The sequence below is a fragment of the Mustela erminea genome, chromosome 9 (assembly GCF_009829155.1).
Source record: "Mustela erminea isolate mMusErm1 chromosome 9, mMusErm1.Pri, whole genome shotgun sequence".
Classification (NCBI taxonomy): Eukaryota; Metazoa; Chordata; class Mammalia; order Carnivora; family Mustelidae; genus Mustela; species Mustela erminea.
In genome coordinates this window covers 102180773-102206863 of record NC_045622.1, presented here as the reverse complement: position 1 = coordinate 102206863, position 26091 = coordinate 102180773, and the positions used below count along the sequence as shown (strand labels likewise).

The 26091-nt window shown below is 40.0% G+C and overlaps 1 protein-coding gene across 4 annotated transcripts; it reads left to right on the top strand.

The window, feature by feature from the left end:
- The first annotated feature begins 343 nt into the window (after positions 1-343).
- Positions 344-26074, top strand: LOC116598221 (glycine N-acyltransferase-like). 4 transcript variants are annotated; one of them, XM_032356692.1, is made up of 8 exons: positions 344-540; positions 969-996; positions 1917-2136; positions 8772-8867; positions 12833-12940; positions 22718-22844; positions 24235-24406; positions 25011-26074. In XM_032356692.1, exons 3-8 carry the CDS (start codon positions 2092-2094, stop codon positions 25411-25413), a joined length of 951 nt encoding a protein of 316 aa, XP_032212583.1. In that variant the 5' UTR covers positions 344-540; positions 969-996; positions 1917-2091; the 3' UTR covers positions 25414-26074. The 4 variants fall into 4 exon arrangements, with proteins under 4 accessions (XP_032212583.1, XP_032212585.1, XP_032212584.1 ...); XM_032356694.1 differs by lacking the exon at positions 1917-2136 and having other exon boundaries at positions 348-540; positions 969-992; XM_032356693.1 differs by lacking the exons at positions 969-996; positions 1917-2136 and having other exon boundaries at positions 349-540.
- The last annotated feature ends 17 nt before the right edge of the window (positions 26075-26091 follow it).

The window sequence follows — 26091 nt, the reverse complement described above, 5'->3', positions numbered from 1 at the left end:
ACTTGAGTCACTCCATGCAAATTTTTTCTCTTCTGCACACGTGAAAGAAAAGAGACCAGATTCTGCAAATCAGACCTCATCCCTATCTTTCTTATCGCCCTGCTTTCATTGCAGGTACTTGGGAATGGGAAGGAGAGGTAAAAGGTGTGGCTTTTGCAACATGCCCCTCCTTCTGGCACCTGGTCTTTTGGTATCACACAGCTTTAGGACTGCAGAATCATGGGGCCAAAGAGCAACCTGGTGTTTTGGAAAAAAGGAGCTCGGGTGGCACATGGCCAGCCTCTCCCCACTCTCAACAAGAGTGCCAGAGAAGAAGGGTTGGATTTCAAAAGAGCTGACACTCAGATTTTTTTGATGATGTGCAAGGTCCACTACATAAACCTCCGCTCAGTAATTTCTGGAGGAGACAAACCTAAACGCAGTCTGCAAGACCCTGCTGAACTGACAGCACCAGAGGGAAGTTTCATCATCTAGGCATCTGCTCTTCTTCATTTGTTTCTGGGGACACCAGCAAGGATTGGTGTGGAGACAGCTTTCCAGGTGGGGACTCAAACTAAAAAGAAATTTTAAAAAAAATGATTGCTTTATAACCTCATTTCCACTTAAGTGAGACAAATCAAATATACCTAAGGAAAAAGAATAACTTAAGAAACATGTATCTGGTACTTAGTTTGTGAAGGGTAACTTGTTAGGTAATATGAAAAATTCTTGCAGGTCTCTGACCTGCACTAATAAATGAATGAGGAGAGATTGGATAGTTGCTGGAAGAAGGGGGTGAACAGAGCTTTTAATGTGTGGGGACTGCATATGTTATCATATTTAATCCTGCTGGTTATATCACAAGGAGGTAGTTTTTTTTCCCCCTGCATGTGACTCACAAGAAGTTTGCTGTACTCAAAGTCAGAAAAGAAATAAGTAGTTAGATACAAGCATGCCTTGTCTGATTGAGCTTCTGTTGTACTTTGCAGATATTGTGCTTTTTCAAATTGAAGGTATGTGGCGGCCCACATCAAGCAAGTATATGGGCACCATTTTCCAACAGTATTTGCCTCGTTTGTGTCTCTGTGTCACATTTTGGTAATTCTTACAGTATTTCAAACTTTTTCATTATTATGATATTTGTTATGGCGCTCTGTGATCACTGATCTTTGCTGTTACATTTATAATTCTTTTGGGATGCCATGAACTCTGCACATATAGATGTTGAAGTTCATCACTAACTGGTGTGTGTGTTCTGACTGCCCTTCTGATGTCTCTCTCTCTCTCCTTGGGCATCCCTATGCTCTGAGACATAACAATATTGAAATTAGGAGAGTTAACCATACAATGACCTCTAAGTGTTCTAACAATATTGAAACTGGGAGAGTTAACCATACAATGACCTCTAAGTGTTCTAACAATATTGAAACTAGGAGAGTTAACCATACAATGACCTCTAAGTGTTCTAACAATATTGAAACTGGGAGAGTTAACCATACAATGACCTCTAAGTGTTCAGGTGAAAGGAAGAGTCATATGCCTCCCACTGTGAATCAAAAGCTAGAAATGATTAAGCTTAATGAGGAAGGCAAGTCAGAAACCAAGACAGGTGGAAAGCTAGGCCTCTTACACCAGTTAGCCAAGCTGGGAGTGCAAAGGAAAACTTGAAGAAAATTAAAAGTGCTACTCAGTGAACATATGAATAATAAGTAAGCAAAACAAGCTCATTGCTGATATAGGAATACTTTAGTGGGCTGGATAGATCAAACCAGCCACAACATTCCCTTAAACCAAAATCTAACCCATAGCAAGGTCTCCCTTCAATTGTGTGAAGGCTGAGAGAGGTGAAGAAGCTTCAGAAGAAAAGTCTAAACCTAGTAGAGGCTGGTTAATGAGGTCTGAGGAAAGAAAATGTCTCCATAACATCAAACTGCAAGGTGAAGGGGCAACCGCTGAGAGAAGCTGCAGCAAGTTATCCACAACATCTAGCTATGATATTAATGACCGGGGCCTCACTCAACAACAGATTTTCAGTGTAGATGAAACAGCCTTCCATTGAAAGAAGATGCCATCTAGGACTTTCATGCAGCTGCTGACTTTAAGTTAAAACCAATGTGCATTTACGTTCTGAAAATCCTGGGGCCCTTAAGAAGTATGGTAAATTGGGATACCTGGGTGGCTCAGTCGTTAAGCATCTGCCTTCAGCTCAGGTCATGATCCCAGGGTCCTGGGATTGAGTCCCATATCAGGCTCCTTGCTCAGCGGGAAGCCTGCTTCTTCCTCTGCCTGCAGCTCCCCCTGCTTGTGCTCTCACGCTGTTTCTCTTTCTCTCTCTCTCTATTTCTCTCTCTCTATCTCTCTGACAAACAAATAAATAAAGTCTTTGGTGGCTCAGTCTGTTAAGCATCTGCCTTCAGCTCAGGTCATGATCCCAGGGTCTTAGGATCAAATCCCGCATCAGGCTCCTTGCTCAGTGGGAAGACTGCTTCTCTCTCTGCCCTCTGACCCTCCCCCTGATTGTGCTCTTTCTCGCTCTCTGACAAATAAATATATAAAATCTCAACCACAATAAAAAAATTACAGTAAATCTACTCTTCCTGTGCTCAGTAAATGGAATGTCACAGCCTGAATGACAGCACAGCTGTTTACAACATGGTTTATTGAATATTTTCAGCCACTGTTGAGACCTACTGCTCTGAAAAGAAGATTCCTTTCAAAATAATACTTCTCATTGACAGTTTCCCTAGTCCCCCAAGAGCTCTGATGGAGATGGATAAGGTTAATGTTGTTTTCATGCCTGCTAACACAACATCCATTCTGCAGCCCATGAGTCAGGCAGGGACTAATTCTGACTTTTAAGTCTCATTCTTATTCTTTAAGAAATAAAATTCATAAGGTGATAGCTTCCACAAATGGAGAGTCCTCTGATGGATTTGAGCAAAGTAAATTGAGAAACTTCTGGAAAAGACTCACCATTTTGGACTCCATCAAGGACATGCATGGTTCATGGGAAGAGATAAAAATATCAACATTAACAGTTTAGAAGAAGTTGATTCCAACCCTCATGGAGAACTCCAAGGGGTTCCAGACTTCAGTGGAGGCAGGAACTTCAGGAACTGCAGATGTGCTGGAAACAGCAAGAGAACTAGAATCCGAAGTAAGCCTGAAGAGCTGACTGATTTTGCTGCCATCTCATGATACTTCAATGCATGAGGAGTTGCTGCTTACAGATGAGCAAAGAATATGGTGTCTTTAGATGAAATTTACTCCTGGTGAAGATACTGTGAAGACTGCTGAAATGCCAACAAAGAATTTAGAATATTAGGTAAACTTCACTGCCGGAGTAAAGGGGCAGGGTTTGTGAGGATTGACTCCAATTCTGAGAGTTCTACTGTGCGTAAAATGTCATCAAACAGCATTACACACTACAGAGAAATTGTGAAAGAAGGAGCCAATCAATGTGGCAAACTTCACTGTTGTCTTATTTTAAGGAATTGCCCTAGCCACCCCAACCTTCAGCAGCCAGCACCCTGATCAGACATCAGCATCGAGGCAAGATCTTCCACCAGCAAAAAAGACCACCACTCACTGAAAGCTCAGATGACAGTTAGCATTTTTTTAAAAACAAAGTATTTTTTTAAAAGATTTTATTTATTTATTTGAGAGAGAGGGTGAGAGAGGGTGTGAGAGAGCAGAAGGTCAGAGGGAGAAGCAAACTCCCCATAGAGTTGGGAGCCCGATGCAGGACTCAATCCCGGGACTCCAGGATCATGACCTGAGCCGAAGGCAGTTGCTCAACCAACTGAACCACCCAGGTGCCCCTAAACAAAGTATTTTTAATTTAGGTATGTACATAGGGTTGTCTGTTTGGTTGGTTTGTTTTTTTGTTTTTGTTTTTGTTTTTTTTTTTACATAATACTGTTTCATCATTTTGTTTTCTTCAAACAACTGACAGTAATTTGGAAGAGAAACAGAGGACACACATATAGAAAAACCAGGAACATGCCACCACTCTGCACATTGCCCAATATGTTAAAGCAGCAGGATCCAAACATACAGTGAAATCTTTGTGACCTAGATGTTTTTCCATAGAAACAAACTAATATTGGCTCATTTCTGCAAGTCCAAATCTTTCATGACCACCCTGAAGAATCCACCTTCTTGAGGACCTAAGCTGAAAAGAAGTATTGGAGTCCTAGGAAGTCAAAGTGAACAGAGAACAACCCAGCAGGAACAAATGCCTCAGAGCTAAATATTTAAGTGTCAATAACTTCTAGCCAAAGACCATGTGGAACACACCTAGAAGCCAGCTGCGTCAAATTTATTGTCTGTTGCAACAAGAGAGACAGCATACCTTAAGGAAGTGTGGCACATCTCAGTAACTGTCAGGAGGGACTTGCCAGGTGATTTGGGGAAGGGTTCGAGGAAGCATGAGTTTGCTCTGCTTGGATACTGTCAGAAAGCATTCCAATTCTATTGAAGACTCTTGTCCTTGAAGCAGGAAGAAAGCACAGGGATAAAGAAGTGGCAGCCACTTGTTACCTGGGGAGAGGAGTATTTGACCATTTTTGCAGAGAAGACAGCCTTCTTGTTTTGTCCGTGCTCAAACATGACTGTGACACAGTCTCTTTTTTGTCTCCTTCCATCATGGCCACAGGATGACCTTGCCTGATGTTGTTGTTCGGTAAAAATGTTATGTTTTAAGGTCTGCTTTTTAAAAAAATTCTTTCCCAAATTCATAAAACTCAAATTCCAAAGTGGAATGTGGAACTATTTTAGATAAATGACCTGTCATGCAGAAAGTAGCAGAGGGACAAATAAGTACAATGACTTTCTTTTTTTTTTTTAATTTATTTTTTATTTATTTTCAGCATAACAGTATTCATTATTTTTGCACCACACCCAGTGCTTCATGCAATCTGTGCCCTCTATAATACCCACTACCTGGTACCCCAACCTCCCACCCCCCACCCCTTCAAAACCCTCAGATTGTTTTTCAGAGTCCATAGTCTCTCATGGTTCAACTCCCCTTCCAATTTCCCCCAACTCCCTTCTCCACTCTAACTCCCCATGTCCTCCATGCTATTTGTTATGCTCCACAAATAAGTGAAACCATATGATAATTGACTCTCTCTGCTTGACTTATTTCACTCAGCATAATCTCTTCTAGTCCTGTCCATGTTGCTACAAAAGTTGGGTATTCATCCTTTCTGATGGAGGCATAATAGTATTTTTTCTAAGATTTTATTTGTTTATTTGAGAGAGAGATAGAGAGGGAGAGAAAGGATGACAAGGGGGAGGGTTCGAGGGGAAGCAAACTCCCTGCCAAGCAGGGAGCCTCATGCAGGACTCAATCCCAGGACTCCAGGATCATGACCTGAGCCAAAGGTAGTCGCTTAACCAACTGAGCCACCCAAGGCGCCCCTAGACATCTTAGTAGCAAATCAAATGACCACAAATATCTATCTATTTCTGGGCTCTCTATTCCATTTCATTGGTTTATTTTTCTTTATGCCAAGACTCCTCTATGATGATTACAGTGACTTTCTAGTAAGCCCTGAAATCATGTAAATTTTAGAATCTGTGACTTTCTACAAATAAGACTTGGGATGTTTTATGGCTAATTTGAAACTATAGATCAATTTGGGGGAGAAATGGTGACATACTAGCAATAATAAGTCTTCTGATCCTTTTTCCCTTTCATGTATTGTTATGGAGAGTTTCATCTGCTGCATCTTCAATTTCATTGATCTTTTCTTTTGCAACATCTAATCTACTGCTAAAAACAGCCAGGGTATCTTTCATTTCAGGTGCTATATGTTTTCATTTGTATAAGTTCCATATGCATCTTTTTTAATGTCTTCCATTTTTCTTCTCATGATCATGTGGTCCTTTATGTTCTTAAACATGAGGAGTAATATTATTATAGCTATTTAATGTCCTTGTTTGCTAGTTCCAACAGCTCTGCATCTACCCATTTTTATTTCTTTAGGAAAGGAGAAACCTTATCTGCAAGTATTGCAAAGAGTGGGAGAGACTCTTACAACAGGGAAGAGACACTGTTGTAACAGAAAAACAAAACAAAACAACAACAACAATTTTGACCATAGGCCTAGCAATGTCTCCTCTGGGTCCGTTTTTACTGTTTGTTTTTTTTTTCCTCCTGCTTATGGATCATGTTTTCCTGATTCTTTCCATGCCTAGCATTTTTTATCGGATGCTAGACAATGTAAATCATAACTATGAGTTGATAGACTTATAGTGTTGCATTTTGTTTTGGTGCATAGTTAAGCTATTGGAATGAGATGATCATTTCAAGACTTGCTTTTAACCAGGGTAGGGTGGATTTAGAACAGACAAGTCTGAATTCAATCCTCTGCTGAGCATCTCACCTGATGCCCTAATGTTACAAGGTCTTTCCACTTCAGCCTGTCAGAATACAAACTCTTTCCAGACTTGTGTGAGCTAACAGAATTTTTCCACCTGATCTTTTCCAGTGGTTCTTTTCCTAGTATAAAGGCCAAGGAAGTCTCCCCTTACACAGTTCAGCAACGAGCCGAAGACTGTAGGAGGCTGCTCCTTCCCAAAGATCTCCAGAACTCTCTCTTATTTTCTGTCTTTCTCATTCTCTCTCCCCACCCCCTGCTTTCTCTCTTTCATGCTCCATGCTGGCCTCTATCTCTGTATGCTCAAGTCAGTGAGACTGCTGTTGTCTGGTCCGGTTCCATTTCCCAGAGCTGCAGCCTTCAAGCAAGCAGATGCAATCATGAAGCTCACCTTTTCTCTTCCTTTTCTAGGGTTGGCAGTTCTGTGCTGCGCGATGTTGTTTCACTTGCTGTTTAGTTTTTTGGTTTTTGTTGTTTTTTTTTTTTCTAAGTATTTGATCTCTTTTTTTAAAAAAAATATTTTATTTGGCAGAAAGAGAGAGAGAGAGAGAGAGAGGGTGCACAAGCAGAGGGACCGGCAGTGGGAGAGGGACAAGCAGGCTCCCCACTGAGCAGGACCTGGGATCATGACCTGACCTTCAGCTTAACCACCTGAGGCAGCCAGGCACACCGTCATTTGCTGTTTAGTTCTGTCAGTTTCTTTTTTTCCAGGTGAGAAGGTGAGTCCTGTTACCTTAGCTTAGCCAGAAGCAGAAGCCTCCTCCCTGCGGTTTGAGTCTCAAAGTTACTGACCTGAGCGTGGCATCTCACTCACAGTTGGTTTTAATGCAACACCTTCTCAGATCACTTCTTTGGTGCCTTCACTTAGAAGGGACTTTGTACTCCTCCAAAGATCATAGTTCCAAAGTACAGTGCTGTGACACGGGCTCTTTTCTTCTTTTCCAGGTGGTTGGGATTTTATAGAATGTTTTGATAATCCCAATTTCAGGCAGTGAATCAGATATGAAAAAATGCTATATTTCTTCTACCTAGTAATCTGTACAATATGCACCGTAGGTGTAAGAACGAGGCTTTGAGATGGTGTATGGCCTTACAAAGGGGGGGGGGGTGGTAAATACCAATTTGGAATATAGCCTGGAAATTTTTTAATAGGTTTGTTTATATTTTAGACCATGTCCTAATGCCCACATTGAAAAGACTGCAGCAAAACAGCTTGCAATATGTAGCACTTTAACTCAGGTGGGGAGGAAGAGGAGGAAGAGGAGGGGACAGAAAAGGATGGGAAGGAAGAAGAGAGGGAGAAGGAACAGGGATAGTTGTAATAAAGTAACATGTTCAGGGGTGCCTGGGTGGCTCAGTGGGTTAAGCCTCTGCCTTCATGATCTCAGGGTCCTGGAATCAAGCCCTGAGTTGGGCTCTCTGCTCAGCAGGGAGCCTGCTTCCCTTCCTCTCTCTCTGCCTGCCTCTCTGCCTACTTGTGATCTCTGTCTGTCAAATAAATAAATAAACTCTTTAAAAAAAAAAATAACACGTTCAGCGCTGATTATATGACAGATAGTCTTCAAAGCCCTTATTGACTCATTTAATGTATTAACTCATTTAGTCCCCACAAAAATTCACCAAGTAGATAGGACTACTAGCCCATCTTCTTTGAGGTTGTGAAAATCAACAAAAGGAATCCTTTCGAATGGACTCAGGAAGCCAGCAGAGGAAGCCCTGGCCATACTACTCTCCCGTGCATTCACAGCGGGCCCAACAGGAAGTAAGCACCACCTTACTCCCCGTGAGAGATGACCACAACTCAGCCAATAAAAAGTCTCTACACTCGGAACCTTTTCTTTCCTCCAATAGACCTTTTGTTTAGATCAGCCTTCCCAACTTCTCTCTGACTTATATAAATAAGTGTTCCTCTCCGTTGTTCTCCAGACTTGCCTACCATTTTCTACAGCTTCCTTATCCTGAACTGCAATTCTTTGCTAGTCCTAAGTCAGCCATTTTTGATGGTAAAATGACTGACAGTTTTATTTGTGAGGTTAACAGAGGAAACCAAGGCCCAGAAAGAGTAACTTCCTTCCCCACTGTTACATAGCTCTTCACTGGTGGAGTCAGAAGAACCACTAATGGCAAATGAATTTCAAAAGAAAATGTGCTTGTTAATCTAAAGTGAAACTGACGGCTGGAATACACTGGAAGGGTAAGAAAGTGAACTAAAAACATGTAGAAAGAGCCTCCTGTGCTTTCTACCAGCTCAGCTTTCCCTGGAGCTGGTGAAGACTTTAGTGATGCTCTCACAGATGAAGAGACACGGAAGGGGGAACTGATCATTGGACGAGAACTTACTATTCATTTTTTTGAATTGCCTCCAGTTTCTTCTCATTCCTGGCTGTTTCTTGGTTCTTCCTCTAGGCTACAGTATCTTCCACAATGTTCCTATTGCAAGGTGCCCAGATGCTGCAGACACTGGAGAAATCCTTGAGGAAGAGCCTTCCTGAATCTTTAAAGGTGACTGTGGAAATTTCTGGGTGGGGAGAAAGGAATAGAAATTTCCTGTGAAACAAGAAAAGAGATTAACATTTATTAAGCACTTGGTCTGTAACAAGCGCTAGTGGTGTTTTCTCTCACTGAGTGGCATTACCTCTGTACAAGATATGTGCTATGATGTCTGTGTCACTGATGAGAAGACAGAGCTCAGCTTGGTGATTTACCTAATATCACATAAATAGTAACTTCAGTGCTATGTTATGAACATGGGTATGTTGCAATCTAACTTCTGTTTGCTTTATATTCTGTGATTACAGAAGTGTTCCCTTACTACTTTCCAAAAGAACATTCTGTAATAACATTGGAATTTTGTCCGTATTTTTCCTCCAAATTTCACGAAGACTGCATATTAATGTTTAATTTATTCTCCCAAAAAGAACACTTCCCAGGTGACAGTTTAACCATCATGTCCTCTCTAAAATTCCTAAGAAGTAAATTCTCATTTTAATTTAAATTTCCCAATTTCTCCGAACTGACTGCACATCAAGCTATTTCATGACTGACTCTCAGTATCTCCCTTAACCTAGTACATCTGACCAGAAATCTCAGGATTAAATTAGACGCACACATAAATACCTACATCCAGAACTGGGCAAGCACGACTCTTAATGCCATTCACGAGTACTTGCTTGTTTTTTTCTTTACCACCAAAGTAACAGGGTGTACTCCAGTAGAAACAAAGTAACAACCGTGTGTCTTCATGTATGTGTATGTGTGTTGAGAGGACAACTGTTCTTCCCTGAAATTTCTGTAGACATAGAAATTAGATTTTTAGGGGCACCTGGGTGGCTTAGTGGGTTAATCCTCTGCCTTCAGCTGGGGTCATGATCTCAAGGTCCTGGGATCAAGCCCCACATTGGGCTCTCTGCTCGGCAGGGAGCCTGCTTCCCCCTCACCCTCTGCCTGCCTCTCTGCCTACTTTTGCTCTCTGTCTCTGTCAAATAAATAAATAAAATCTTTTTTTTTAAAGAAATTAGATTTTTACTGTTCTATAAGACACTCCTATAAGATGCATGCATTTTAGATAAGATAAATGCATTTGCTCCCTCACTCCCTCACAGCTCTGTTACTCCCTTCTTTCAGTATAAAGGAGAAAAATATTAGCACTATTTTATTTGGAGATCACATGTGTCTAATAACTAATATTAGTTATTAGACACAGACAAATAAAATGAGTTGCAATATTCTTTAATTACTATGATAAAATGACTTTGAGCCACAGCTGACCCTTGAACAACATGGGTTTGAACTATATGAGTTCACTTATGTGTGGATTTTTTTAAGTAAATATAGTAAACTACTGTAAATATATTTTCTTTGTAATTTTACTAATAACATTTTCTTCCTTACTTTATTGTAACAATATAATATATAACATACAAAGTTGTCCTAATCAACTGTTCATATTATTGGTAGGGATCCTAGTCAATTGTAAACTATTCATAATTAATAATTCATAAGTTTGGGGAGAATAAAACGTTATATACAGATTTCCATTGTGCAGGGAATCAGTGCCCCTAACCCCCATGTTGTTCAAGGGCCAACTGTGATCCATAACTAAAGTAACCCATTTTGGTAGATTCTCACTAACATTAATCTCTATACCTAATATTTAATTCCTTTCCTTTGGTGATCCTTACGATTCAGGCAACCTTGCAGATTGGCAACCTCCAATTTTGGGGGAGTAGGTTACATTAGCTAGACACTCTACGAAGAATTGCCTAAGATATTTTTATGCTAAGGAGCTCTTTTATAAATTTTTCAGGTGACCCGTTTTCTTCATGCTTTAGTGTAAGATTTTGTTATTTGAATTTCTCTTTACCTCTTCTGTTAGTTGGACCTCAAATACTTTGAGAAAACTCTTGGTGAATCCCAGTATCTTTTCTTGGAACATCTCTGTGGTAGGATATGGTGGCCCTCTTTGTGCCTCAATTAATTCTCCTTTGATGCATATTAAAGATACACATTTCTCCCTAACTGAAATCTAAAATATTTGTATGCCAGGTACTTTTAATGGATGTATAACCTAAAACTCAAAACTTACTTGTGTCCCAGATAAGAAAAAGTCCAGCCATTCCTGTAAGTGTTAAATGTTAAATACATTGTAGTACTTGGGTCAAATCCAATTGAGTCAACTGAGAGTAGCTGCCTGGCATGTTCTGAGTTCAGCAGGAAAAAAAGAAGAAAAATTTAAATAATTAGGCCATGGGAACAACAAAGAGTAACATTTCTACATGTTTTCAGATCCCATCATGGATAATATCGTAGTGCAAATCAACTTTACAGGCCCCAAATACAAGTGTGTAAAAACGTAATGTCTATAATTTGCCAAACTATACTGAATTTCTGTATCAAGACTCCACTTATGGTTGAAAACAAAATAAATTTAGATAAACTAACTCAGTCAACTCAGAGTTTTTTTTTTTTTTAAGATTTATTTTTTTTAGAGAGAGAGAGAGAACATACACAAGCAGGGGCAGGAACACAGGGAGAGAGAGAGAGAGGGAGCACAAGACTCCCCATTGAGTGCAGAGCTTGATGCAAGACTTGATCCCATAACCCTGAGATCATGACCTGAACCAAAACCAAGAGTCAGATGCTTAATTGACTGAGCCACCCAGGTCGCCCTCAAGTGAGTTTTTTCCCCCTTCTCTTCCCCACCCCTTTAACATCAATAGTTTATGTGGGTGGAGAGCAGGGGTGAAAGATATCAGTATAGTCCTTGGTCATCATCTATCCATGGTGGAAATTATTAAAGTATATACCATCTTTTTGGCCTTGGATCATTGGCATGTTCCCATGCTGGTCTCTGAAGAGGCTTCGTGTTTACATTTACTGTGGGGCCCATGCGGATATCCACTGCTGCATTCCCCAATCCCCAAACCACAGAAACACAATGTCCAGGGTGAGGGTGGAGATCCAAGACTGGGCCCCAAACTATGGGACTCACAACCTATTCTCTTGAGTATTTGCTGTAGCCTCTGCTTGTTGGTGGAAGTTCATTTAACCTTTCCAGATAATAATGTGGTCATTTGGGACACCTGGTTGGCTCATTGGGTTAAGCTGCTGCCTTTGGCTCAGGTCATGATCCCAGGGTCCTGGGATTGAGTCCAACATCAGGCTCCTTGCTCAGCGGGAAGCCTGCTTTTCTAAATGCCTCTGCCTGCTGCTCTGCCTGCTTGTGTTCTCCCTCTCTCTCTCTGACAAATAAATAAGTAAATAAAATCTTTAAAAAAAAATGTGGTCATTTATGTTAAGGAGCATTAAACATGTACATAATCTTTGAGCCAGCAACTACTCTTCTGGATATTCTAAGAAAATAGGTGCCCATGCAAAGATTTCTGTGCAAGCATGTTATATGAAAAATTATTTGTCAAAGTGAAAAGTTGGAAATGGCTAAAATTACCACAAGTAGGTAAATAAATTAAACCGTGGTACATCCCTACAATGGAATCGTATGCAGCCATTATAAAGTAATTGAAAAATTTTCTGTTTATGAACATGGAAATATGCCCACAATGCATTCAGTGGGGAAAAAACACAATGTATCAGATCATTTTATTTTTATAAAATTGTTGTATCTCTATGTCTATGAAAGAAGAAAGTCTTGGAAGAGATCATTTTAAATCCTAAAATGAAGAATGGTAGTCTTAAAATCATCAAATTTTATCAGTCCAAACATTTTACTATATGCATGTATGATTCATATTGGATGGAGAGAGAAAGCTTTCCTCATTTAAGAGTAAAAAAAAAAAAAAAAAAAAAAGTACTACTTGGAGATGGTTTGACCTAGGTGCCCTATTTGGCCTTACTTTAACACAAAATTCCGTGATTTCATGGAAATAATCCTTGCCCTAATCAAACAAGACACTTTACCATCCCTTCCTAACAAGCCAAACTTCTCTCCCTTACTTGGGATGCTGCAGGTTTATGGGACTGTCTTCCATATGAACCAGGGAAATCCATTCAAGCTGAAGGCCTTAGTGGACAAGTGGCCTGACTTTACAACAGTGGTTATCCGCCCTCAGGAGGAGGTAAGTTGCCAAAAGTTGTATGAATATGCCTCTGTGTTCATTTTTGTTGTGAGCCTGCCGTGCACCTAGAAGTGTGGCAGCCCCAGGGGATACAGAAATGAATTGTGTGATAGTGAGCAAGTCCTTTCCTCAAGGAACTCACAGCCTGGAAGAAAAAATCCATAAGCAAATAAAAGAATATGTTGTGAAGTGTGCAAGAACAGATGTATAACACAGAAATAGCCTAGGTGAAAGCTGATTCAACTATGAAGGTTGGAGATGGAGGTTATAGGAAAAGGTCAGAGAGACTTCCTGATGAGAGGTTTCATCTACACTGGATTTGGGGCATATTTTATAGATAGCATTAGGCTGAAAAGAAAAAGAGGCCATTCTAACCAGAAAAAACACCAAGGACCAACATAGGAAGTTGTGAGATAGCACGGTGAGTTAGAATGATCATTAAAAGGAAATTTATAAAACTATAACTTCCATATGCATTTAGGAAAATATTTAAAGATTTAAACATTTAAAGAGTGAGAGAGCATAAGTTGGGGGGAGGAGCAGAGAGAGAAAGAGAGAATCTCAAGTAGACTCTGCACTGAGTGAGGAGCCTGAGGCAGGGCTAAATCTCATGACCCTGAGATCATGACCTGAGCCAGAACCAAGAGTTGGACACTTAACCAGCTCTACCACCCAAGAGCTCACATTTTGGGGAAACACTTAAAAACTAGAGAAGCTATACAGTCAATACATTTCAAACAAAAACTCCTAAGCTTATTCTTAAATATGCAGTAAAAATATAAATTTATAAAAATATAAATATTATATTTTTCATAGAAATAAAGTTATTTGAAAACCACTAAATTAAATAATATATAAAGAAATTTGTATTAGTAATAAAAACTGAACAAAAATAAAATTATTTGATCTTTTATGTTAAATGTGATCTTAAGGAACAAAATGTATTAGTGGGCATCCTTGCTGATTTGTCAGTGTATTTTGGGGCAATATTTTCCAATTAATTTCTAATTCTAACTGAACTGTGGTAATATTTTCCTATGCCTCCTTCCTCCTAATAATCTCATCTGTTATTGGGAGGAGTTAAGATGATAGAGGAGTAGGAACCTTAAGCTTGTCTTGTCCCTCAAATACAACTGGATAGCTATCAAATCATTCTAAACACCCAAGAAACAAATCAGAGTTCTGAAAAAACAAATGCAGGTCTACAAATAGAAAAGCAACTGTCCTTTGGAAGGTAAGATGTACAGAGACTTGAATCTGGGTGATACGGATGCAAAGAGGGAGCCTGCTTAAGGAGGCTACTGCAAAGTATTATAAGCAATTGAGTGCAGAATTGGTACTGAGCAGAGCTTCCAGGTGTAGGAACAGGGAAGACAGATGAGAACAGTAAGTGTAGGCGCTGACTTTCTGCTCTGTGTTGCTATAAACCTGCAAACGGCTGCGTGGTCATGTGACAGCTTTCTTGGGAACAGGTCCAGCAAAACGTAGAAGCATACTGAGACCCTCCCTGGGAGGAACAGCTCAGGTCCCCACCACAGGACTCCCTAAAATTTTGGAATTTGAAACTCAGTCGTGTGCCTGAGATAAAAATGCTTGGACAGGGGCGCCTGGGTGGCTCAGTGGGTTAAGCCGCTGCCTTCGGGTCATGATCTCAGGGTCCTCGGATCGAGCCCCGCATCGGGCTCTCTGCTCAGCGGGGAGCCTGCTTCCCTCTCTCTCTCTGCCTGCCTCTCCATCTACTTGTGATTTCTCTCTGTAAAATTTAAAAAAAAAAAATGCTTGGACACATGAAGGGTGAACAGAGTTCTGACAAAAACCAAGGAGACAAAAGTGATTGATTGCTTTTCTCTGAGGGCTCACTGGAGAGTTGGGGCTGGGAATTTTCAGCTCCAGGGCTAGAGAGCTGGGCACGGCCATTTTCATCACCCCTCCTTCAGTGCTGAAAGCCGTCAGGAAGCAAAACTGCACCACCTAGTGGAGTCTGGAGCTGCTCCCACTGAGCACTGCCTCTCTGTGCACTGGAGATGCATTTCCACTAGGACAAATCCACCTAAGAATTAGCTCAATTGGTTCCTCCTCCAGAAAACCAGCACAAACAACTCGCGTACACCAAGTTAACTGATCATAGAGGGCTGCAAATCTTCAGCTGTTAGGGAAAACAGTATATAGCATTTTTGTATTTTTATTCTTTAGTCTTTTAGTATTATTTTTTCAGTTTTTTTTTATTTTTTCAATTCTTTTTTATCCTTTTTAAAATTTTTATATGTACTTTATATCTCTATTGTTTTATTTTTTGTTCCCTTTCATTGTATTGCATTATTTATATACATATATTTAGTGTTTATATGTATATATACATTATATATTTCATTATAATGTATTTTCTATATACAGACATATATATATATATTTTGTTCCTTCCTCCCTCCCTCTCTCCTTTCTTTCTTTTCTTTTTCTTTCCTTCTTTCTTATCTTGGGATCTAGTTCTTTTTTTTAGCAAGCAGACCAAAACACACCCAGGATCTAGGGGGGCTTTCCATTGCTGTTGTTGCTTCTTTCTTCTTTTCTTTTCTGGACAAAAATGAGAAGACAGAGAAATTCACCCCAAAAGAAAGAACAGGAGATAGTACTCACAGCCAGGTATTTAATCAATATGGCTATAAGTAAGATGTTTGAACTAGAATTTAAAACAACAGGGGCGCCTGGGTGGCTCAGTGGGTTAAGCCACTGCCTTCGGCTCGGGTCATGATCTCAGGGTGCTGGGATCGAGCCCCGCATCGGGCTCTCTGCTCAGCGGGAAGCCTGCTTCCCCCCCTCTCTCTCTCTGCCTGCCTCTCCATCTACTTGTGATCTCTCTCTGTCAAATAAATAAATAAAGTCTTTAAAAAAAAAAAAAGAATTTAAAACAACAATTAGAAAGACACTACCTGGCCTTGAAAAAGGCATAGAAGACACCATAGAATCCCTTAACATAGAGATAAAAGAACTAAAATCTAATCAGGCCAAAATTAAAACTGCTATTACTGAGATACAGCCCAAAGAGGAGGCCATAAAAATTAGTATGAATGAAGAAGAAGAAATTATCAGTGATATAGAAGATGAAATGTGGGAAAATAAGGAAGCCAAAAAGAAGAGGGAAAGGAAACTATTAGATCATGAAGGAAGACAGGGAACTCAACAATTCCACAGAACAAAATAATTTCTATAGAAGAGGAGTCCCAGAAAAAGAAGAGTGAGGAAAAGGGGAAGAAGGTTAATTTGAACAAATTATAGCTGAGAACTTTCCTAATTTGGGAAAGGACACAAGCATCTAAGTCCAAGAGGCACAGAGAACTCCTCTCAAAATCAACAAAAATAGGCCAATACCTCAAACATATAGTGAAACTTGCAAATTACAAAAATAAAGAAAAAAATCCTAAAAGCAGCTTGGGACAAGAGGTCCTTAACCTACAAGGTAGAAACATAAGGCTGGCAGCAGACCTGTCCACAGAGTCCTGGCAGGCCAGAAAGGACTGACATGATATATTCAACATGCTAAATGGGAAAATACGTAGCCACGAATACTTTAGCCAGCAAGGCTGTCATTCAGAATAGAAGGAGAGATAGAGTTTCCAAGACAAACAAAAGCTAAAGGAATTCATGAACACTAAACCAGTCCTGCAAGGAATATTTAAGAGAACACTTTGAGCACAAAGAGAGACCAAAAGTAATAAAGACTAGAAAGGAACAAAGACAATCTACAGAAACAGTGACTTTACAGATAACACAATGGCACTAAATTCATATCTTTCTATAATTACTCTGAATGTAAATGGACTAAGTGCTTCAATCCAAAGACATCGGGTATCAGAATGTATTAAAAAAACAAGACTCCTGGAACAAACAATCCAAAATTTGTATGGAACCAGAAAAGACCACAAATAGCCAGAGGAATGTTGAGAAAGAAAATGAAAACTGGAGGGATCCTAATTCTGGACTTCAAGCTATAATACAATGTAATCATCAAGACAGTATGGTACTGGCACAAAAACAGACACATAGATCAGTGGAACAGACCAGAGAGCCCAGAAATGGACCCTCAATTCTATGATCAACCAATCTTCAGCAAAGCAGGAAATATTATTCACTGGGAAAAAAAAAACAGTTTCTTCAAAAAATAGTATTGGAAAATTGGACAGTCACATGGAGAACTGGACCAATTTCTTTACACAAAAATAAACTTAGAATGGATGAAAGACCTAAATGTGAGTCAGGAATCCATCAGAACCCTAGATTAGAACACAGGCAGCAATCTCTTTGACCTCTGCCACAAGAGCTTCTTGCTAGACACATCGCCAAAGGCAAGGGAAACAAAAGCAAAAATGAACTATTAGGACTTCATCAGGATAAAAAGCTTTCGCAAAGCAAAGGAAACAATAAACAAAACTAAAAGGCAACCTAAAGAATGGTAAAAGATATTCACAAATGACATATCTCATAATGGGCTAGTATCCAAAATCTATAAAGAACTTATCAAACTCAAGACCCGCCTCCCCCAAAATATAGTCAAGAAATGGAGGAGCACCTGGGTGGCTCAGTGAGTTAAAGCCTCTGCCTTTGGTTCAGGTCATGATCCCAGGGTCCTGGGATCGAGCCACACATTGGGCTCTCTGCTCAGCAGGGCACCTGCTTCCTCCTCTCTCTCTCTCTCTGCCTGCTGCTCTGCCTAATTGTGATCTCTGTCTGTCAAATAAATAAATTAAATTAATAAATAATAAATAAAATCTTAAAAAAAATAAATGGACATAATCCCTACTCATCAAAGAGCCTTCTTCTCCCTTTGTCCCTTCCCCTGCTTATGCCCTCTCTCTCTTGCTCTCTGTCAAATAAATAAATAAAATCTTAAAAAAAAAAAAGAAAGAAAGAAATGGGTGGAAGACACCAACAGACATTTTTCCACAGAAGACATACAAATGGCTAACAGACACATGATAAAATGCTCACATTACTTGGTATCAGGGAAATACAAATCAAAAGCACAATGAGATACCACCTCACACCAGTCAGAATGGCTAAAATTAACAATGCAGGAAACAACAAATGTTGGTGAGGATGAAAACAAAGGGTAACCCTCTTACATTGTTGCTGGGAATGCAAACCTGTGCAGCCACTCTAAAAAACAATGTAGAGGTTTTTCAAAAAGTTAAAAATAGAGTTACCCTGTGATTCAGCAATTGCACTATTAAGTATTTATCCAAAGGATACAAACAGTGATTCGAAGGGGCACCTGCACCCCCATGTTTATAGCAGCAATGTCTACAATAGCGAGAATATGGAAAGAGCCCAGATATCCATCAACAGATGAATGGATAAAGAAGATGTGGTATATATACACACAATGGAATATTACTCAGTCATCAGAAAGAACAAAATCTTGCCCCCTTGCAATGATGTGGATGGAACTAGAGGATATTATGCTAAGGGAAATAAGTCAAAGAAAGACAAATACCATATGATTTCACTGATTTGTGGGATTTAAAAATAAAACAGATATCATAGGGGAAAGGAAAGGGTAAAAAAAGATAAAAACAGAGAAGGGTCAAACCATAAGAGACTCTTTAACAACAGAGAACAAACATTGTAGCTGGTGGGGTGGGGTAATCGAGTAATGGACATTAAGGAGGGCATTTGATATAATGAGCACTTGGTGTTATATGTATCTGATGAATCACTAAATTCTACCCCTGAAGCTAAAAATACACTACATGTTAACCAAATCGAATTTAAGTGAAAAGAAATTTTTAATAGTAATTTAAAAAATAATAGAAGCAAACTAAAAAATTAATAATCTCATCTGTTATTCAATAATTTGAGATGATCTTCCTAAATAAGTGGTTTCTTTCTTTTTAGAGCTACACTTTATTTAACTCTAGCACTGTTTTAAGAAAGATTTTTAATTTTTCATCTTCTTTGGCTTCATTAAGTGTAGATGGTCATTTTAATCCAGAATTAGCTATAACCAAATTTAATACTGTCACATTCATAACTGTTGTGTTCTGCAAGTATTTGAATTGTAGTAAAATTTATTCTTGCCACAGACGCTTTTCCTTATCACTTGTTTTCCTCTTCTTCCATTGGGAGTAACAGAAATATAGGAGAATGCTTTCTAATAACTGTCTTTGCTTGACTTGAAATTTTAATGCACCATGTGGGTAGAGAGTACTATTGTTATAAATTTTCTATCATAAATTGAATACTTGACTCTTTCCTCTTATCTCATTATTTAAATAATTTAGGAATAATTGCCATGCACCAATAGAAATATCAACATTTTAGTACTTAAAAATATCACAGTATATCTCACATTTTGGCCCTTAGTACATTTTGAGTGTACTCTGTGTATGTTGTAAGAAAGTGGTCCAGTTTCACTCTTTTCCATGTAGCTGTCCAGTTTTCCTAACACCATTTATTGAAGAGACTGTCTTTCTTCCATTGGATATTCTTTCCTGCTCTGTCTGTCACAGATTAATGGACCGTATAAATAGGAGTTTGTTTCTGGCTCTCTATTCCATTTCATTGATTTGTGTATTTATTTTTGTGCCAATATCATACTGTTTTGATTACTACAACTTTGTAATATATATTAAATTCTGGAATTATGATATCTCCATCTTTTCTTTTCTTCCTCAAGATTGTTTTTGCCATGCAGGGTCTTTGTGGTTCCATACAAATTTTAGCCTTATTTGTTCTAGGTCTGTGGAAATGCTGTTGGTATTTTGATGTTGGTATTAGGGTTTGCACTGAATCTGTAGTTTGGGTAGTATGGACATTTTGACAATATTAATTCTTCCAGCCCATGAGCATGGAATACCTTTCTCTTTATTTGTGTCATCTTCAATTTCTTTCCTCAGTGTTTCATAGTTTTCAGAGTACAGGTCTTTCAGTTCGTAGGTTAAATTTATTCCTACGTATTTTGTTTTTGCTGATGCAATTATAAATGGAATTATGTTCTTAATTTTTCTATCACTTCATTTTAATTATATATAAACAACCAATTTCTGTGTATTGGTTTTGTCTTAGAGTTTTCCGTGTATAGTATCATGTCATCTTCAAATAGTGACAGTTTCACTTCTTTAACAATTTGGATGAATTTTATTTCTTTTTCTTGTTGCATTGGTGTGGTTGGGACTTCTAGGACTGTGTTGAATAAAAGTGGCAAGAGTGGGGGCACCTGGTTGGTACAGTTGGTTAAGTGTCAGACTCTTGGTTTTGGCTCAGGTTGTGACCCCAGGGGATCCAGCCCTGCCTCTGGCTCAGCACTCACTGTGGAATCTGCTTGAGGTTCTCTTTCCCTCTCCTTCTGCCCTTCCCACTCATGCACTCTCTATCTCTGAAATAAATAGATAAACCTTTAGGGGGAAAAGAGTGACAAGAGTGGACATCCTTGTCTTCTTCCTAACCTTAGAGGAAAAGTTCTTTTTTTCACCATAACAGCTTAATATCCAAAATCCACAAAAACTCACACAACTCAACATCATAAAACAAATAATCCAATTTAAAAATGAGCAGAGGACTTGAATTAGATACTTCTCCAAAGAAGACATACACATGACCTACAGGCACATGAAAAAATGTTCTATATCATTCATCATCAGGGAAACACAAATCAAAACCATAACAAGATATAACCTTATAGCTATCAGAATGGCTCTAATCAAAAAGATGAGAAAGAACAAGCATTGGTGTGGATGTGGGGAAAAAAGGACCCTTACGCACTGTTGGTGGGAATTTACATTGGTACAGCCACTATGGAAAGCAGTAAGGACGTTCCCCAAAAAAAACTGAAAATAGAAATACCATATGATCCAATAATTGCACTACTGGGTATTTACCCAAAGAAAATTTGAAAAGAGCTATGAACCATATTTATAGCAGCATTGTTTATAATAGCCAAGATATGGAAGCAACCCAAGTGTCCATCAATAGAAGAATGGATAAGAAAAGATTTAGTGTCTCTTACACCATACACAAAAATAAACTCAAAATGGATAAAAGACCTCAACATGAGACAGGAATCCATCAGAATCCTAGAGGAGAACATAGTTAGTAGCCTCTTCGATATCAGCCGCAGCAAATTCTTTCAAGATATGTCTCCAAAGGCAAAGGAAACAAAAGCAAAAATGAACTTTTAGGTCTTCATCAAGATCAAAAGCTTCTGCACAACAAAGGGAACAGTCAAGAAAACAAAGAGGCAACCCACGGAATGGGAGAAGATATTTGCAAATGACAGTACAGACAAAAGGTTGATATCCAGGATCTATAATGAACTCCTCAAACTCAACACACACAAAACAGATAATCATGTCAAGAAATGGGCAGAAGACATGAACAGACACTTCTCTAATGAAGACATACAAATGACTATCAGACACATGAAAAAATGTTCATCATCGCTAGCCATCAGGGAGATTCAAATTAAAACCACACTGAGATACCACCTTACTCCAGTTAGAATGGCCAAAATTAGCAAGACAGGAAACAACATGTGTTGGAGAGGATGTGGAGAAAGGGGAACCCTCTTACACTGTTGGTGGGAATGCAAGTTGGTGCAGCCTCTTTGGAGAACAGTGTGGAGATGCCTTAAGAAATTAAAATTAGAGCTTCCCTATGACCTTGCAATTGCACTACTGGGTATTTACCCCAAAGATACAGATGTAGTGAAAAGAAGGACCATCTGTACCCCAATGTTTATAGCAGCAATGGCCATGGTCACCAAACTGTGGAAAGAACCAAGATGCCCTTCAATGGATGAATGGATAAGGAAGATGTGGTCCATATATACTATGGAGTATTATGCCTCCATCAGAAAGGATGAATACCCAACTTTTGTAGCAACATGGACAGGACTGGAAGAGATTATGCTGAGCGAAATAAGTCAAGCAGAGAGAGTCAACTGGTTTCACTTATTTGTGGAGCATAACAAATAGCATGGAGGACATGGGGAGATGGAGAGGAGAAGGGAGTTAAGGGAAATTGGAAGGGGAGATGAACCATGAGAGACTATGGACTCTGAAAAACAATCTGAGGGTTTTGAAGGGCCGGGGGTGGGAGGTTGGGGGATCCAGGTGGTGGGTATTATGGAGGGCACATATGGCATGGAGTACTGGGTATGGTGCATAAACAATGAATTCTGTTACGCTGAAAAGAAATTAATAAAAAAAAAAGATTTAGTGTTTATGGAGTATTTCTCAGCCATAAAAAGAGTGAGATCTTGCCCGTTGTGACAACATGGATGGACCTAGAAGGTATAATGCTACATGAAATAAGTCAGACAGAGAAATACAAATACCATATAATTTCCCTCATATGTGGAATCTGAAAAACAAATAAGCAAACAAACAAAAATCAGAAACAAATCCATAAATGTAGAAAACAAACTGATGTTTCCTAAAAGGGAAGAGGGTGGAGGGATGGGCAAAATGGGTGAAGGGGAGTGGGAGGTACAGGTTTCCTGTTATGGTATGAATAAGTCATGGGGATAAAAGGTACAGCATAGGGAATACAGTCAGTGGTGGTGTAATAGCACTGTATGTGAGAGACAGTAGCTGTACTCGTGCTAAGCACTGCATAAAGTATAGACTTATTAGAAAATTATGTTGGATACTTGAAACTAACATAACATTGTGTGTCAACTTACTTCAATTTTAAAAACTCACAGTAGAGTGGAATTTAGAAAAATGTATTGCAATCATGAAATAAAAAGAATTTGTTTCATTTTGCTTTTCCCAATGACAATAGGAGATGATAGATGATTTTGATCACTACACCAATACTTACCAAATCTATGCCAAGGACCTCAAGAATTGTGAGGAATTTCTTGGCTCACCAGAAGTTATCAACTGGAAACAGCATTTGCAGATCCAAAGTAAGAGAAATGGGATGTGTATAGCCTCACTTCTCTGTCCTAAACAATTTTCCCTGAGTCATATCTCTCCTATCCCCCAAGCTCCAGACCCTCAGCCTGCTGCCAAATTTTTAACTCACCCATAAAGGGAGAAAAAAATACTCTTGCAAAGAATGGGTTTTTATTTTTTATTTTTATTTTATTTGTTTTATTTTTATTTTATTTTATTTTTTATTTTTATTTTTATTTTAACCATAATATAATTTCTTGATAGCCAAGGATTTATGGCCCATTTTGCAGGCATATCCAGGATCCCTCAAGTGATTGGGTACCAAAGCATTCCTTTAAGGCTTTCCATTCCTGGATTAAGTGTGACAACTTGTGCCATAAATCACCTCCCAGACCGTGAAGGACAATGGTCATGGTTGTGGACATGCCCCCAGAGTCAGACTCCTTGGAATGGCACCTGCTTTTTACTTGCTATGTGATTCTAGTCACATGACTTAACCTCTCTGACACCATGGCTTTCATATTCAAAAATGAGGCTAGGAATAGCTTCTAGAACACTAGGGCATTGAGAAGATTAAACGAAATCTTGAATAGGAATCTCTTACTACGATACCTGGATGGATCTGTTAACTTTTGCTGTGTAGCAAACCTCATAATTCTGTGAATCAACTGTTTGGGCTAGGCTCCACAAGGCCGTCCTGCTGATCTCACTTGGGTTTAGTCAGGCAGTTACAGTAGGTTGGTGGTTGGGCTATGGACCAACTGATGAGCCTGGCCTCAGTCACATGTCTGAATGATGGTTCTGGCTGCCAGTGTTGGCTGCTATGGCCATGTGACCTCAGCAGGCTAGCACTAGGCCTATTCATATGGTATTGGTTTCAAAGTGATTGAGATCACAAGGAGAGAGCTAGCCTCAGTGTTCAAGCACTTTTAAGTTTTTCCCCACATCAAATTTATTTTTCCCCACTGGCAAAACAGATCATAGGGCCAAGGTCAGATGCAGTGCAGGAGAGGACTACTCTAGGGGATAGATACAAGGAGATGTGGGTGAATGTAGGCCATTATTGCAAAAGTCTACCACACTGAGAACATAGTAAGTGCACAATGGGTATTGGATACTATTTTTCTAAAGCCTTCCTCTCCTTTTATTTCAAAACTACATGATTATGAAGTCCAGAAAACTTTGTTCCAGTCTTGCTTTGCCACTAAAGACTAAAAGAATTTCTGGGCCCATTTTTACTCATGTAAAATGGGGGAAATTGCACAAATCGTGATGATGAGACTCCGGTCATGCAGCAGCACTGAGCCTAGGTTCTCTGTAAATCCCAGACACTTCCTGCTCCCCTGGAGCGCTTCTCCACAGGATGTGCTCAAATCAGTCTCTCCTTATAATCCCATCTAGGTACCCAGCCCAGTCTGAATGACGTGATACAGAATGTTGCAACCACTAAATCCATCCAAGTCAAGCAGACACAGTGCTTTCTCCATATGATGGCGAATGAGGTGAAGAAACTGGTTCCTTCCCTGCTGGACGTAAAGCAGTTATCCCCCAGTGGTGGTAAACCCAAGGCTCTGTGAGTTTCATGCGAGTCAGCCTGCACTACCCACTACTGACCTAGCCTCCTGTTTTCTCTCCCTGCTTCTGCTCAGGCCCATCTGCAATCAATATTTCTCAATGAAGCTAGAGTAATCTTTTTAAAAAACTGTGCAATTCAGGGGCACCCGGGTGGCTCAGGTCATGATCCCAGAGTCCTGGGATCAAGCCTTGCAGGGGGTTCCCTGCTGGGTGGGAAGCCTTCTTCTCCCTCTCCAGCTTCCCCTGCTTATGTTCCCTCTCTCTCGCTGTCTCTCTCTGTGTGTCTAATTAATTAATTAATTAATTAACATTTTTTAAGAATGTAATTCAGACCATGTTCCTCCTCTGCTTAAAACACTCCATTTCCTTTTTTATCTAGAGTATATCCAACTTCTGCTTAATCCTTCGACCTATCCTGTCCTTCCTGTACACTCGCTCCAACAATAATGGCCTTCTTCTGTCCTTCTATGACTGCAAGCTCACCAATTCTCGGGGACTTTGCATCTGCTATTGCCCCTGCCCACTCTGTCTCTCGAGACAATAGAGGTAGAGAACACACACAGACCTCCATACTCATGGACTTTTCTCCTGGGCCTCCACAGCAACCAAGAGATGTTTAAACTCTCCTCCCTGGACGTTACCCACGCTCCCTTGGTGAATAAATTCTGGCATTTCGGCGGCAATGAGAGGAGCCAGAGGTTCATCGAACGCTGCATCCGGACTTTCCCCACCTTCTGCCTGCTGGGGCCCGAGGGGACCCCTGTGTCCTGGGACCTGATGGACCAGACAGGCGAGATGCGGATGGCGGGGACCGTGCCTGAGTACCGGAAACAAGGCCTTATCTCTTACGTCATCTATTCCCAGACCCAGGCTCTGCACAAACTCGGCTTCCCCCTGTATTCGCACACAGACAAGAATAACAGAATTATGCAGCAGATGTCTTACAATCTGCACTACATCCGCCTGCCCTGTGACTGGAACCAGTGGTACTGCGTGCCTCTGTGAGGCAGCCCTGCACGGAAGACCATGTCAGATGGGCCTGGGGGGACAGAGGGAGAGAAGATGCTGTTACGTCTTCTACCACTGCTAAAGAAATGGCACTATTTGGGCTCGGGGGAAAGCAGCACGATGGGTCAGCAAGGCCACCCTCATCCCTGCACACGCATTGCAGATGGGCTTCTATAGATTTGTCCATAGGAAGCAGGCCCAGGTATTCCTGCAGTGGCCTTCACATAAGTGAGCACCCCCCACACTTCCAGGGTCTTGGTGATACTGCTTCATGAGCTGCATGTTGGTTGCCTCAGATCGCTTCTCCTGGACTTCTTACAACATGGATTAGCCTTGACAAATTTTCCAGGGAGCGATAATGTTTTCTGGGCATTATGAATTATTCCTGTTCCTTCCTGTGGCTGTTTCCTTAGTGATCAGCAAGTGTGTTCTGCTCATTAGGTTTGCAGAGATTATCTTTTCCTCTGATTGCTACTTTGGAAGTACGTTAAATATATACAAATACATAGAGATGTTAGGTTAAACATAGTACTCGTGAAATAGCAGGGAGAGTTAATAAGAAAGAGACAGGTTAGCCTGTCCTCTCCCCACTCCTGCGCTTTCCTAAACCCACCTGAGCCCCCAAACAATAAAGAAGATTTTGTGTTTCACTGTGTAAGCTGAAGTGCAGTGGTT